This window comes from Rhinichthys klamathensis, unplaced genomic scaffold, assembly GCF_029890125.1.
Source record: "Rhinichthys klamathensis goyatoka isolate OS25496 unplaced genomic scaffold, OSU_Roscu_1.1 h1tg000180l_1, whole genome shotgun sequence".
Classification (NCBI taxonomy): Eukaryota; Metazoa; Chordata; class Actinopteri; order Cypriniformes; family Leuciscidae; genus Rhinichthys; species Rhinichthys klamathensis.
In genome coordinates, this window is record NW_026606708.1 from 1,218,184 (window position 1) to 1,232,417 (window position 14,234).

The following is a 14,234-nucleotide window of genomic DNA, read 5'->3' on the forward strand; positions in this document are numbered from 1 at the left end:
CAGAACGTCACTATCATCACATAATGCACACACACCAGGTAAAGTGCCATTATTAGCGATGAATCCTGCCATGTCCACTGGTCTGTTATCAATGTGCAGATCTTTCATGCAGCCAATAAATTCTCTTGTACCAAACGGGAAATTCTCAGGCAGGTTAGGAACTCCACCCAAAAACAACGGGCCAGTCAGATCTAAAGACCTATGAGAGAAACCATACAGAATGAGAGAATGAGAGAGATACTATATGAGTTTTCCTGAGCAAAACCAACATGTGCAAAGTGAACATATAAATGTGTATGTGTGAGTGTGCGCACGCTCACTTCTTGCTGCTGGTCTGCCTCCCCTGTGCAGCACAGCTATAGTTGCCGAGCTGATTGCCAAACCTCAGAGAAACGGCCGTATCACAGTCATCTACACTCAAGACAGCGACCTTCTCATCGGATGGACCCTGAACCTCACCGCTAACACTTCGCTTTGGCTAGGATACATACACAAATGTTTCCCCATAAGTACACAAACACAAAGCACACAACTACATTCAGAATATAAGGAAACTACCAAAAGTTCCATAGTAAAAAAGTCCATAGTAACAGAAGAATATTTATTACTTAAAGGAATAGTCCACCCAAGAGCATTTCACTTCAGAGCATTTGCTCACCTTGTTGTAGTAATGGATGTGAACAGTGTGCCAGTTCCCATCACTCACTCCACCAGGCAGGTACGGACTCACCAGAGTAGACGACTCACCTGTGGAAAAGGAGATCAAAAGTAGATATTAAAGAGACAGACTCACAAAATTCACACCACAACCCTTTCATATTTCTATGTAATCCCAAATTTGGACCATAGATGGGTCCGGGATTTATTGTAAAACTGAGCACACACATGCACTCTTCTTTACCTGTGGAGTATTTAAGAACCATTTGTCCATCCAGTATCTCCAAAGCAAGGAAGTCGTGCTTCTCATTAAACCGGCCATTGTAGAAGAGCAAACCATTACTTTCCAATGTGGCAAACCTACAAAACACAATTAAAGCTCATCAAAGATCTGGAATTAATCAGTACAGGTCCATTTAAAGTGTAATAAGGTAATGCCCACAAATTGTCTTAAAGTACACTCAGCAGAAATTGATCTCTAAATGTGATTCAACTCAATTTCCAGTCAACATGGGATGGTTTCATGGCAGCCAGGGAGATCAGCAAACAATATCCATTAGAACTTTCAAAGTCAAAAAGTGTGCACATTTAGAGCAATATTGATGGGTTCTTATGAGTTTACTTCACATTTCTGTAGAGAAAGCTATTAATCTATGTGATTCTTTTAAATTACATTATGCAGTCTGAACCAGGGTTGTTAGTTAACTAAAACTGACACTAAAACCATAAAAAAAAAAAAAATTCGCTACTTATTTTAACTAGTTGCCAAAGCAACATTTCTCATTTTCATTTTTAGTTTAATTTGATCTACTAAAATAACTAACACTAAAATGGGAAAAGAAATTGATAAAAACTAAATAGACCTCATTTTAAAAACCATTAAAAATGACAAAAACACAGAACAAAATAACTAAAACTTTAATTAAATCAAAAATGAAAATATAAAAATAAAAACTGATTCAAAATATTAATAAATAAGATTCATTAATGTTAAGACAAACCTCTCTGACTGAATGTTAAATAAATAAAATGATAAATAATCATTTGAATTTGTGATTTCATTTCTACTAAATTGCCAAATGAAAGCCAAAATAATAATATCGCTTTTTGGTACATACATTTATAGCTGACATGCTTCTGAATGTCCTCTCTGGAAAGCAAAAAAATTCACAAATGCACTAGTTTGGTCCAGACAAAACGCTGACAAAAGGCCTAAGCTGTGAAAGAGATGGACCCTGTTTACGCTCTCCTGAGCAAAGACTATTAGATTTAAAAGAGTTTTTATAGGACATGGCCAGTTGGTAAATTGCACACTGTAGCACAATGGTTATCTTTCAGTGCAGAGAGGCCAGGCTTTAACCGAGAGAGAGAGAGAGAGAAGGATTTAATATTCTGGCGTGTCTAGGGAGATGAGAGAAGGCTGTGCCCTTTCTGGATGTGTTGATATTTGACCATTTTAATAAATAAAATAGCTCTGTTTTAGTCACCCTGGAGATTACAACAAACATCCATTATATTACCTCTGTGCCACAGCAACCAAACCCTGACCAATCACATCAAACACATGACCAGAAAATAACACTCACAAGGGGAAGTAGAAAAAAACAGGATGAAAGAAGAGTGCTAAGGAGCTTTTCTAATAGAAAACAGCATGAAAGAGAGAAAAGAAAATGTAAGAAATAGAATACAGAAGGGAAAATACGATTTATGATATAAAAATAATTATACATTCATATTTGCATTTATAAACATAAAAATATTTATATTTTTACTGTTTTAAATTAATCTAAATTATATATTTTATTAGTGGGGTTTTTCTATCATAGTTTTGGACTTGACACATGACTAAAGATCAGACTACATGCCTTTACATTACGCAACGTGTCCATGTACTTACGAGAGAGAGATGGAGAGGTGGAATCGTTGACGGAGCCCCCTGAACATCATGAATGATTTTGGCGGGAAGGATCTGGTGGTGACAGAGCAGTAGGGCTTCTCATAACCTCCTGCAGGACACTCACACCTGAATCCCCCTCCGGAGAGCTCACGACACGTACCACCGTTACGACAAACGCCTGCCACACATCGTCCACCACGCCGGTCAAACTCACAACGCTCGCCTGAGACAGACAGAGAAAACACATCAAATATACACATGCGCACATTGATACTTCTTCAGTTAAATTTGGCGGATCTTTAGATGCTGAGCTTTGAAATTAGGTGCTGATATTTTGAAGATAATTTTTAAAAACCCTAATAATTTAAAAACACTGTTAAATGTAATCATTAGTAAATCTCGAAAGAAATATCCGTTTTATATATTATAATGTAAATTCAATTGTTGCATTTAAAATGATTGACTTTAGTTGTTAGCATTTTATTTTGATTTATTTAGACAAAATACTTCATAATTTTAGTTTCGGCCATTTACATGTATTGGCCGTAGCAATGGCTTAATGGTATTGGCCAGAATTTTTATATCAGGCATCACAATTTTCTTTTACTAAATACTTTGACTAAATTTAAAATGTCAAGTTGTCAGGACTCAAAATCTGTCCATCTTTTAACACACACCTATTGTGATGAAATTTTAAATAATTTATTTAGTTAATTTATTTAGTTGTTCAAGTTGGCATGAAATGAAAATCTATGGAATCTATTTTCTAAATGTATGTTATTGTGCAACATACATTTGTTATTATATCTTGTTGTGAATGATTCATTAACGCAAATCTTTTTTTTATTGCAAAATTTTTTGAGCTTGTAAAGAACAAGGCAAAGACACACAAAATAAATCTTAAAAATAGCTTGATCTTCCAGTAATACAACAGACTTGCCAGACTTCTCCGATCATTTAGAGCGCTTAAAACCCGCCCCTCACATTCAGATCTGATTTTACAATACCAAATGTGACAACACAACCAGCTACAAAATGTAAATAAAACTGGTAAACACTCCAAAATGAAACCCTAATAATTATTCATGCCCTAGTGCATGCTGGGAATAGGGAGCGGATGGAACTAAACCACATTACCATTTTTTTCAGAGTTCTATTTTTACTTGATCCATGAATCATTTCTCACAGCTTTATGTAAAATTTGAAAAGCTGAACATTAAAGTAACTGTTTTAAATCATTCGATATAATTAAACAATTGTACCATCACTGTATCAGCAGGGATCTAGCTTAAACACACACACTCGCACATTCTAGCAATGTGTATAAACTCTGTAAAAACCTGTAGACAGGAAACCCCCAATGGACCAATAACAGACAAACACACACACACACTCCTTCATAAAGCAGCTTGTTGTTTGGGTTTTGAAACATCAGCAGATCCTGCCCTTAGGCTTTATGTTGCTGAGCCAAATGTGAGCCAAATTCTGGCATTGTGATGTTCCAGCATTGTGTTGGTGGTGAGCCTCTGGCACTGGTTAAATAAAGCACATTAATGGGCATGCATGTACAAACCTCTGGCACAGACACACATGTAGACATCTCAGCCTCCCTTTAGTGGGAGTATGAAAATACTGCCTTTAAAAGCACTTCAAACTTTGACCCACTACAGATATATACACACATACAGCAAAATGCCTCAGGACACACATATGGACAGACACACATCACATGCAAACAAACCATCAATGTTTACACTACAGTAACTGCTCAATATGAATACAAACCAGCCACACACACACATGTATAAACAGACACCAAAACCCACAAGACCCATGGAGTTGCAGATTTAAAGAAGCTCCGTCCAGCCTTTATCCTACTGGCTACTTAGACAGAGTTCTCTGCATATTCAACAAGAGGCATTAGCATATTCATCATAGCTTACAAACATATCACCTGCAAAGGGAAAAGGATTTAAGCACACATTCCTCTTGACAGCAGCACTGAATATTCAAAAGCCAACTTAAAATAAGTCGCTATGCCCAGAATAAAAATATATAAGCAGGGAAAACCCCGGAATACCTGAAAACCAATATTACCAACTAAAATATATCATAAATATATTTCATAAAAGAGAAAACCCTATATTCATTATTTAATGTTACATGAAGTAATATAAATTGTTGTCATGGCCTATATAAATACAATTTGTGTGATATTTAAATGATTTTTAATAATTTGCTAGGCCTACTTTTTTTTGTGCAATTTGTGATTATTACAGACAGACAGTGAGCATAAAATCATGGTACATTTCAATTCAATAAATATGTTAATAATTCAGAATCACCCTAACATAGTAATCTATATATTTACCAGTCTGTATAAGAGACTGCTTATGAAACTTTTAAACTACTTATTAAAGTTTGTCTTGAAAACTGTTTTGATCTAGTTTTATCATAAAGATCTAAGAATGTTTTTGCAAATAAATGTGTGTTTATCTTCTGCTTAATTCTATAGTTTCTTGTAAGTAGAGGTGCTGAATGTATAAGAAAGAGTGTTCCAATATTGCAAGATATATCATAAGAATTTAATTAAATTGCTTTTAGAATGTTTTATTATTATTTAACAAGTTTGCCATTTCCATTTTCAAAGTGTATCTCCGCCCCTGGCCTAGTTAAACCATATGGACTGTTTGACACGAACACACGCAATTCTGAGAAAACATTTCACACTGACTGCTCCTGCTCACAGAGCACTTACTGACACACAGACCAACAGCAATTTCTTTAAACTTCTCAACCAGAACTGACAGAAAACACACACACACACACACACACACACGCACCCACGCACGCACACACAAACGTTCATGTTCAAACTCAATGTTCAAATTTAAAAATACAAACACATTCTCACAGTTCACAATGAGGTATACAAGTTCATCTTAAAGTCTAAAAAAAATAAATAAATAAAAAATAGAATTGTCTTTACATATCCACGACAAATACAAGCGATAGCATAGATAGATATTCACCTACATAAAAGCAAAGAGAATTCAAGTGCGCTTATCTAGACATGGACAAAAGGTGAGCTTTTAAGTACACACACATGCTCTCACACACACCAGCGCACACTTAAACAAATCTCCATTGATTCTCAGATGACTCTAAATCACTTAAAAACCAGCAGGGAAAGGCTGCTCTAAAACCCTCTCTGCAAATATCTCTCCATCTTTAGTCTCTCTATCTTTAGTCTCTAGATACTTTTGTCCTTTTATATTTGTGTCTGGTCCTCGCTCTCTCTTTTTTCTCCAGCTGTTCACTTCCTGACTTACTATTAAGAGCACTTCACCCTCTTTCTTCCTCTCTCTTTCTCTTTCTGTTTCGCTCTGCTCCCCTGTACCCATCCAGACTATTTGGTAATGTATTCTCTCCCCTTCGTTCAAATGATGTTTAATTCATCAAAGCTATTCTTCTCCTCTTGGGCTAAACCACCCTACCCAACCCCCACACACATGGTATGGCCCTCGGGGGGATCCTGCATCTGCCCCTGCTTTCATCCTTCCGTTAGATTTCTTTTTCTTTCTTTCACTTTCTCTCATACTGCAGCGTTTGTATTACTAAGAGTTGCTCATTTAACTTCAGAATGACTTCACTGCTGAGAGTGTAGGTCTGTTTAACCCCAATGGCCACACACACACACACTGAAAAACAAACTGGCTGTTCCACCAGGCACCGCCGTCTAGTCTCAGCATCAGATGGTGCGCCCACGGACCGCTCACAGCCCCTTCACTGGCCATCTGATGCATATTGAACAGAAAACTGGCAATGTTAGATTGGCAGGCTGCTGCACAATTTGAGTGCTTCTTTAGAAAAACTAGTAACTGGATTTGGAAACGTTGGAGGCGCACATGGCCAGGGCTGGGTTAAAATATTGATTCTATCATTAATCGTGATATTCATTTGAACGATCTCAAAAAAATGATTACTACTGATTACTCAATAATCAATATTGAAAATCCTAAGATTGATTGCCCTCAGCAAAACAAACCTATTTATAGACTCCGTATTTGTTATTTTACCAGTATTTGAAGTCCAAAAGTTACCACCTTATTTTTATGTAAGAGCGGGCGCGGCCATTTGTAAATGTAATGTTCCTGGCTTCCGGTGCAAACTGGTATTTCTCATTTAATTATAAACACACTGGTTTGTTGCGCAAACAGTTTTTCCATTTACTGCACTTTTGTATTCTTCTCGCTATTTCCCTATAGCGGCTAATGAATCGAAAGTCTCACACATTTGCAGAAACCAGCTTACTTCTGCATGGAAAAATAAGGTGGATAGAGGACTAGGAGTGACACTTAAAAATAAAATTTGATATATTTAAAACAGTTTGTTTAATTTAATGTTTTAAAATGTAGTTAAAATAATAAATCAATAAATCTTTTTTTTTTTGTGGAAAAAATAAATGGACATTTATGCCCAGTTGCATTTCTTTGTCCATTTTCCAATTGCTTTTCTTATTTTGTCAAATGCTTTTCTTTATCCATTTCACTTGATTTGTCAATCAAGTTAAAATGCCATTGAACAGTGTAATCGTGGAGACAACCATTCAACCTTTGACTCTACCACATGCCACTACAAGTAATTCATGTTCATGAGTTTAATGTGATTTTTTATAATTTTACACATTGTTATGAAAAACGGTTTTACATTAGAAATGCAATTTAAAGTTGACTTCAGTTGCTAACCACATAGCTGTTTTTACTATTTTTATATTTAATATAAATAAATAGTAATCGAACTCCATCGTTTGGACCCTGTTTTAAGATTATTAATTACCGTAAATTCGTATTTTTACCAAGTAAGAAGGTTCCTTAAATAATTTAAAGTATTAGCTGAGAATTTCTTTCATATATATATATATATATATATATATATACAAAATGGACATTACAACTGATATATCTGAAAATGAATTCAATCAAATTGAATTTGTTAACTAATTTGTTCATCAGAACCTAATTGGAATGTAATTGGAAGATCTGTATCTATACCCAGTCCTACTCTTAGCATCAAATCTTTGAAAGATATATTTTGTCCTTTTCCTGTCTAACCAAGAAACATCAAATGCCAAAAGTTGTTGGTTTTGTTGGATCCGTTGCTGTCTGTTGGGCAGTACGAACATGATTCTCACCATTCTACTGTACATCCAACAGCCAACTTTAGTGCACATTTGAAATGTTGATGTTTGTTTTGGCAGTGTGAACCAGTCATAAGTGGGCGATTCTTGGCCAGAACAAAGTGCGTTCTTTTGCAAGTCTTTGCAAGACTCCCCATCATCTAGGAAGACACAATAACACATCTCTTACTGAAACACACAATCCCACTCTCACCTGTGTAATCCTCTCGGCAGATGCAGGTGTAGCCTCCCTCCCTGCGAGCGCACACTCCTCCATTCATGCAGGGGTTTGAGTAACACAGGTTTATTTCAATCTCGCAGTAATCTCCGGTAAATCCGGCTGGGCAGCGGCAGCGCAGGCCTGTGATGGGATGGATGGGCCGGAACAGCGTGGAAGGGGAGGCGATAAAGGGAGCGGAGCTGTTGAAGCGGAGGACGCTGATACACTTCATGTAGTTCTGACATGGCTCACGCAAGCACACGTTATCATCAAATGGGAGAACCTGCCGTAATACACAGCAAAAGGTGCTTTTAAGTGTTTTGTGTGAACTTGTGTGTGCAGTTCCCCCCAAAATTATAGGAGATTATAAATTATCAATATATTCAGCGTGTCTTAAAATTCAGTCAAACATTTATTGGTTGCTCTCATGTTTTTTTTTGTTTAAATCTCAACTCAACTGGCAAATGGATAAATAAAAGTATTTGGCAAAAGGATGAAGAAAATAAATTTGTAATTGCAAAAATGTTAAGTAAAGTTAAATTAATGTATTGTTTCGTTTAACTATGCATTGAATAAATAACTTTAGATGTACCTTTTTGTCAATTTGAAAAGTTTATTTAATTTATGAAATTTCAAAAGTTTTGGGTCAGGAAGATTTTTTTTTATTCAGCAAGGACACATTAAATTTATCTAAAGTGACAGTAAAGAATAAAAATGTCTTTTTCAAATAAATTCTGTTCTATTGAATTTTCTATCCATCAAAAAAAAAAGTATTAAAGTTTCCACAAACATATTAAGCAGCACAACTGTTTTCAACATTGATAATAATAAGAAATGTTTCTTGAGCAGCAAATCATCATATTAGAATGATTTCTGAAGGATCATGTGTCACTGAAGGCTGGAGTAATGATGCTGAAATGTCAGGAATCACAGGAATAAATTACATTTTAAAATAAATTAAAATAGAAAACAATTATTTTAAATTGTAATAATATTTCACAATTTCACTGTACTTATTTTTACAGTCTCTTTTATAATATAAATGCAGCCTTAACAAAAGACAACCAAATTATAGATACATGACATTTATTTAAAAAAGATTTGTATTACCTTATCTAATACAATGAAATTCATACGTTAAATGTTGTTTAAATGTCTAAATACTCTATGAGGCCTCTGTGTGTGTGTGTGTTACCTCCATATGTGCAAGGGTGTTAAGTCTTGGTCTGTTGAGGTACAGCTGCTCCTCCAGAGCCTCTGATGGGAAAAACTGCCCTCCCGGCAATGCCGCGGAGAAACTAACGTTGAGCACCTTTCCTGCATCTGCATCCGGCTGCACGTTAAACACAAACACATCATAAGGAGAGACTGAAAGCACTGCTGACACCCCTTCCAGGAAGTGAGTGAGCAGCGGGGACAGGAAGTGCTCCTGGGACATGTTCTGGAGTCGCACAGTGATGCTGCTGCTGAGCATCTCCTCCGTAATGATGAGAACCCGCAACACACACTGAGCGCTGACGCTGTGAATGCCATCTGAGAAACACAGAGAATGAGACAAAAGGAAGATGACGTGAGTTAAGGAGAGATAATAAGCATAAAAATGACAAGCCTTGCCCTGTATCACAGTATGTGTAAAAGCAGAATGTCAAATCACTTTAGTTTGTAAGTTAAGTGATAAGAACATGTCTGACAGCTCCATCAAAACATCACTTCAGTTTCTCTGATAGTCACAGTCTATGTTTTACTTTATTGTAATGTGAAACATTTCAATGCTGCTATGAGAGTTGTACTACTTCAGAGGTCCATCTCAACATGAAGTCGAGTCAGTGTCAGTACAGCTCACTGACTGTGAAATTAGCAACATGCTGCACAGTGAATCATGTGTCCATCAAATGCACACGTACTTTATGATCATACACACACAAATGCATATACAGTGCATACAACTTTGGATATACACAGTCACAGATTGAAAAGAGAGCAAACTGGAAAGATGAAAAGAGAAAATAATGAAAAGATTCAAGGTTTTCTGTGACTGATCAGAAAAGCTGTGGGTGAACCCAATGTAAACATGTCCAGATTGCATTTCAGACATTATGTTTTATATGTAGAAATAGTAGTTGATTTTTAAAACCAGGTTTATTTATTACTGTGTTTCATTCAGTGTGTATTATTTTCATGTTGTGAGCAAACACTTCCTTTACCACTAGCGACATTTTGTGGGTGAAATCCAGTAATTTCAATTGTAATCCACATGATTGAAAATTTCGCATAAGAGCAAACATTTCCCTATGCAGATGTTGCATTATTTTTCCACACAAATTTGCTGCATTGACCAATTAGACAGCTGCTTGGTTTTGTAGGCTAAATTTGGGCTAATGTGACAGCGCCTTATAATAATTGTTTGCTGTAAAACAATACAGCAATACAGTGCAATACAATACAGAAATAGACCAACAAATACAATTATGATGTATAAATTATATATTTAAATAATATGTCATTGTTGACGTTGGTCTGTATTAAAGTCATGACAGTTGAGGGAAATTGTATTAATTATCATGAAAATAATGCCCCATTGCAATCAAACATAAATGGTCCTAAATTTGGGCTTTTTATTTCTTTTGAGAGGGTAAAATATTTATTTTGGAGGTTGAAATATTACCCAGACAAGTTCTTGACAAGTCTCCTGACATTCAGCTTTATACATCCATATGTTTGGGTTTAAATATTACAGCCACTGGCTTAAATTTTGGACCATGCACCACTTATTGGGCTGTGAGTTTGAAAATACACACCATTGCACTATTATCATTATAGTGACCACCAGTGAAGCATGCTAGTGTTTGACGGACTTTGATACTCCAGTACCACTAACACCCTGCCAGTCCAAACCATTCTGAATCGTGTTATTCAGTATGTCCTTGCTGTTTCTACAACAATGATGACATTTTCACAGTTGCTTTTCCATTTTCTAAATGATTTTTTCCCCTGAATACATTAAAAATGTCTTTGCAATTAAGTGCATGAATATGGTCATGGCAGCAAGTCACTCTAAAGTCGATTTAAATTGAGTGAAAGAAAAGAAGAGAGGAGGAAATGATTCAGCAGCCAGAGATTGAGCGGGAGAGAGAGATAGAGAGAGTTGGGGTGAGGCTGCTGGAGGCTGGTAAGGAGTCAGGGATGGGAAAGAATAAAAGCACAGAAGATAAAATGGGGGGAGGGGTGAAAGAGAGACGTTAGATCATAATGTCATCCACTTAAAAGTCATACCTTTCATGCTGATAAGCATTTCTCATAAAATACACCTTCCATCCCCCACTTCTCTCTCCCAAACACACAGAGAGAAACAAAACATGCTTTCTACTCAACCACACCTGCCATGTTAATCCATAACCCAAATTTATAACAAATTGGCATTCTTAAAAGTAAAGTGTGCAATTTCAGTGCTTCTACGCTGAAAAAAAAAAAATCCTGTTAAATTTAGGGTACAAAACAAATAGCTGTGGTACAACTACAATGAGCGTGGGTTAAAGTAGACGTTGTTTGCAGGTAGCCAATGAAGATCCCAGGCTGGCATTACGCAAATGTGTTACGTTGTTTCGTAGGTATTTAACAGGAAAAAAGGCTGGAATTGCTGACGACTCATTACGGCAGTTCAGAAGCGATTCCTTCTTTTAGGAGACAATAACCTTATTTGTCGTGCACACCTTAACAGTCACCATCCCGTATACGGGATCTCTAACTTTACTTCGCTATATTACTATTAAATCCTAATCTAATTATGACAAACTATATATCGTTGGAAAGGTCTAAGACTGCTAAATAGATATTTGACTGCTGTTTTTTGCTACAAATTATGTAGGAAGAGTAACCGATGATTTTTTGACAAGAGTGCACCTCAAAAAAATCTGCATCATAACAGGAGTTTTGACCTTTGTCACAAAAAGTTGACGCACACACCTTTAATAATTGAAACTTTGGTTTTCATGCTAAAAGTTCATAATAAAACATATTATCTAGTATTTTTGAATAAAAAATTATAATATAATATTATCCTCTAAAAGGTATAATATGTATATTATCCTCTAAAATATAATATTATCTTTTTTTATCGCCTTTTTTTATTATATCACATATTTTAGTAGTTATCATAAATTAGGTATCATTTGAAAGCTTACAAACTCAGAATTTATCCTGTGAAACCCGTTTTGAAATTGAACGTTGCGTTACCATAGAAACGGTACTCAAAAAATATTGTATCAGGCTCCTCCCCTTTTGGGCATCATTACATTTCATAATTTATGATCAAAACCTTTTCTAATCTTGACAAAACACATATTGTCAGAAAGGTCTGAGTCTCAGGGTTCCACATTTTGTGACAGAATTGATATTTGGACAGAAATTTATTAATTTGTTAAGGCAGAATTAGTCTCAGCCTCAGACGTCACGCCCACGGAACGTTGGCTAAACGTCTGATGCATATGGTACACTTAACTGGAAACACTTCAGGAATGTCGAAGTCGTCGTCTGATTGGTTGAATTTTATCGGATTTCCGGGGGGCGCGAGTGTCGCGTTTATTTTCGGTCCGCCGGGAAACAAAGCGCAGACGTGTGATTGCGGAAGAAAAACTGTTGTGTTTACATGAGTGACAATGAGCATTTATCAAGATCAGCTAAACGTAGGATTCGCAAAAGTATGCGAGGTTCACGGCATAGACTCTTGAAGTTTTCTTCTCCTTCTTTGATTTTCTATGCTGACTGACTTGTTGCACGCTGGTCTGTTGTTGTGGGGACATTTCCACGCCCCGAAACGTGACGCTGAACGAAACGAACTGTAATTGGTTGTTTGACATGTCGGTCAAACGGCCTTATGGGCGGGCCTTGGCCAAAGAAAGCTGCTATGAATTCCAGACCTTCAGCCGTCAGTCTGAAGGTCTGGCTACGCGAGACTAAGGCAGAATGTATACAACTAAATTCAATGGAATGTATGTCACCCGGTGGCTATTTTTGGTACTACGCCTAAACAAAATCTCATGGGAACTTCAATTTTTGTGATATCAACTTCAAATTTGGAACATAACTTGGTTAGATATATGGCTTTGATGTTATAGTATTTTTAGAGTAAAAAATATTTTGTAAAATATATATTTTATATAAAATAAAAAATATATAGTACAGTATATTTGATTTAATATAAATTTAAACTTCCATAACTTTAATTCATACTTTAATTGTTTGAAGTATTTTCACTTCAGCAATAATCTGCTGAGTGTTTCCTTTAAAACAAGACCAAACTTAGGTCTATATTCCAAAGCATTCTTGAATTACAACCATTTAAGTTTGAATAGTGCATTTTAACCCCCATTCTCAAAAAGGGGGGTGACAGCTAAGGGGTTAAAACTTTGCAGACATTTTAAATTCACAAACAGCTATACTATACACTGCATATAAGGTAATATTCGAAAAAAGCATAATTGAGGCACTTTAAAGATCCTTTAATCCTGCTTGGCTCACCACACCAAACACTGATTGCATGTACTGTTTGTAAATTACAGTTTAGCTCAAAATATTTGTACAGTTTTTCCACAGTGATGAAGTGTTTGACTGAACTGCTGTAATAGCTGGAGAAATAAAGTCTTGTTTGTCAAGCGCAATGTGTGAGCTTCTACAACGCGTGAGGACGACAGCCGTGGCTTGAAGTTTTTAATGTCACTGGATGTCTCAGTGTCTAAGGAGATTATATCCTCCTTTGATGAAATGCCACCCAGTGAGAGAGTGAGAGAAAGAGAGAGATGGAGAGAGCGAAATGGGTTAGAAGAGGAAGGATGGAGGCAGGGGAGCAGGAGTGTTTACATAGACGTCAGAAAGATGAAGGCAATATCAAGCAGACAAGAGATCCGGGAATGTGTGTTTGTGGGAGACTGAGATGAGGAAAAGACGGACAAAAAGAAGGTGTGGGGGGAGAGAACGAGGTACAGGAGAGGTAGGGGGAAGGGTGTGAGGAGGCAGCTGGTTTGATTACGGGATTATAAGGCAGTGACTCCCTACTGACCTCCTGAAAACAGTCCCCATCTCTCTCTCTTTAACACACCATGCAGCCATTAAACTAATGCACTAGAAAAGCACATGGCGCAAAACACAACGGAAGCAAATCACCAATTTCTTATCTTATCTATCATTTTTCTGTCATATTCACTGAGGTCAAACAAATAATAGCAATTATGGCAAATTGACAAGTAAATAATTGTAATTACTCTAAACGGCCACAACATGTGCAG

The 14,234-nt window shown here is 36.4% G+C and overlaps 1 protein-coding gene across 4 annotated transcripts in view; it reads right to left on the bottom strand.

Moving 5' to 3' along the window:
• The window catches only part of celsr3 (cadherin, EGF LAG seven-pass G-type receptor 3), a 50,932-nt gene that overhangs the window by 24,016 nt on the left and 12,682 nt on the right, over positions 1–14,234 (bottom strand). For all 4 annotated transcript variants that reach the window (XM_056260857.1, XM_056260858.1, XM_056260859.1 and 1 more), the window contains exons 2-8: positions 9,149–9,486; positions 7,948–8,236; positions 2,555–2,777; positions 902–1,017; positions 659–747; positions 321–478; positions 36–199 (exon numbers count right to left, since the gene is read on the bottom strand). In XM_056260857.1, coding sequence (XP_056116832.1) covers positions 36–199; positions 321–478; positions 659–747; positions 902–1,017; positions 2,555–2,777; positions 7,948–8,236; positions 9,149–9,486 — 1,377 coding nt within the window. The remainder of the gene's footprint in view (positions 1–35; positions 200–320; positions 479–658; positions 748–901; positions 1,018–2,554; positions 2,778–7,947; positions 8,237–9,148; positions 9,487–14,234) is intronic.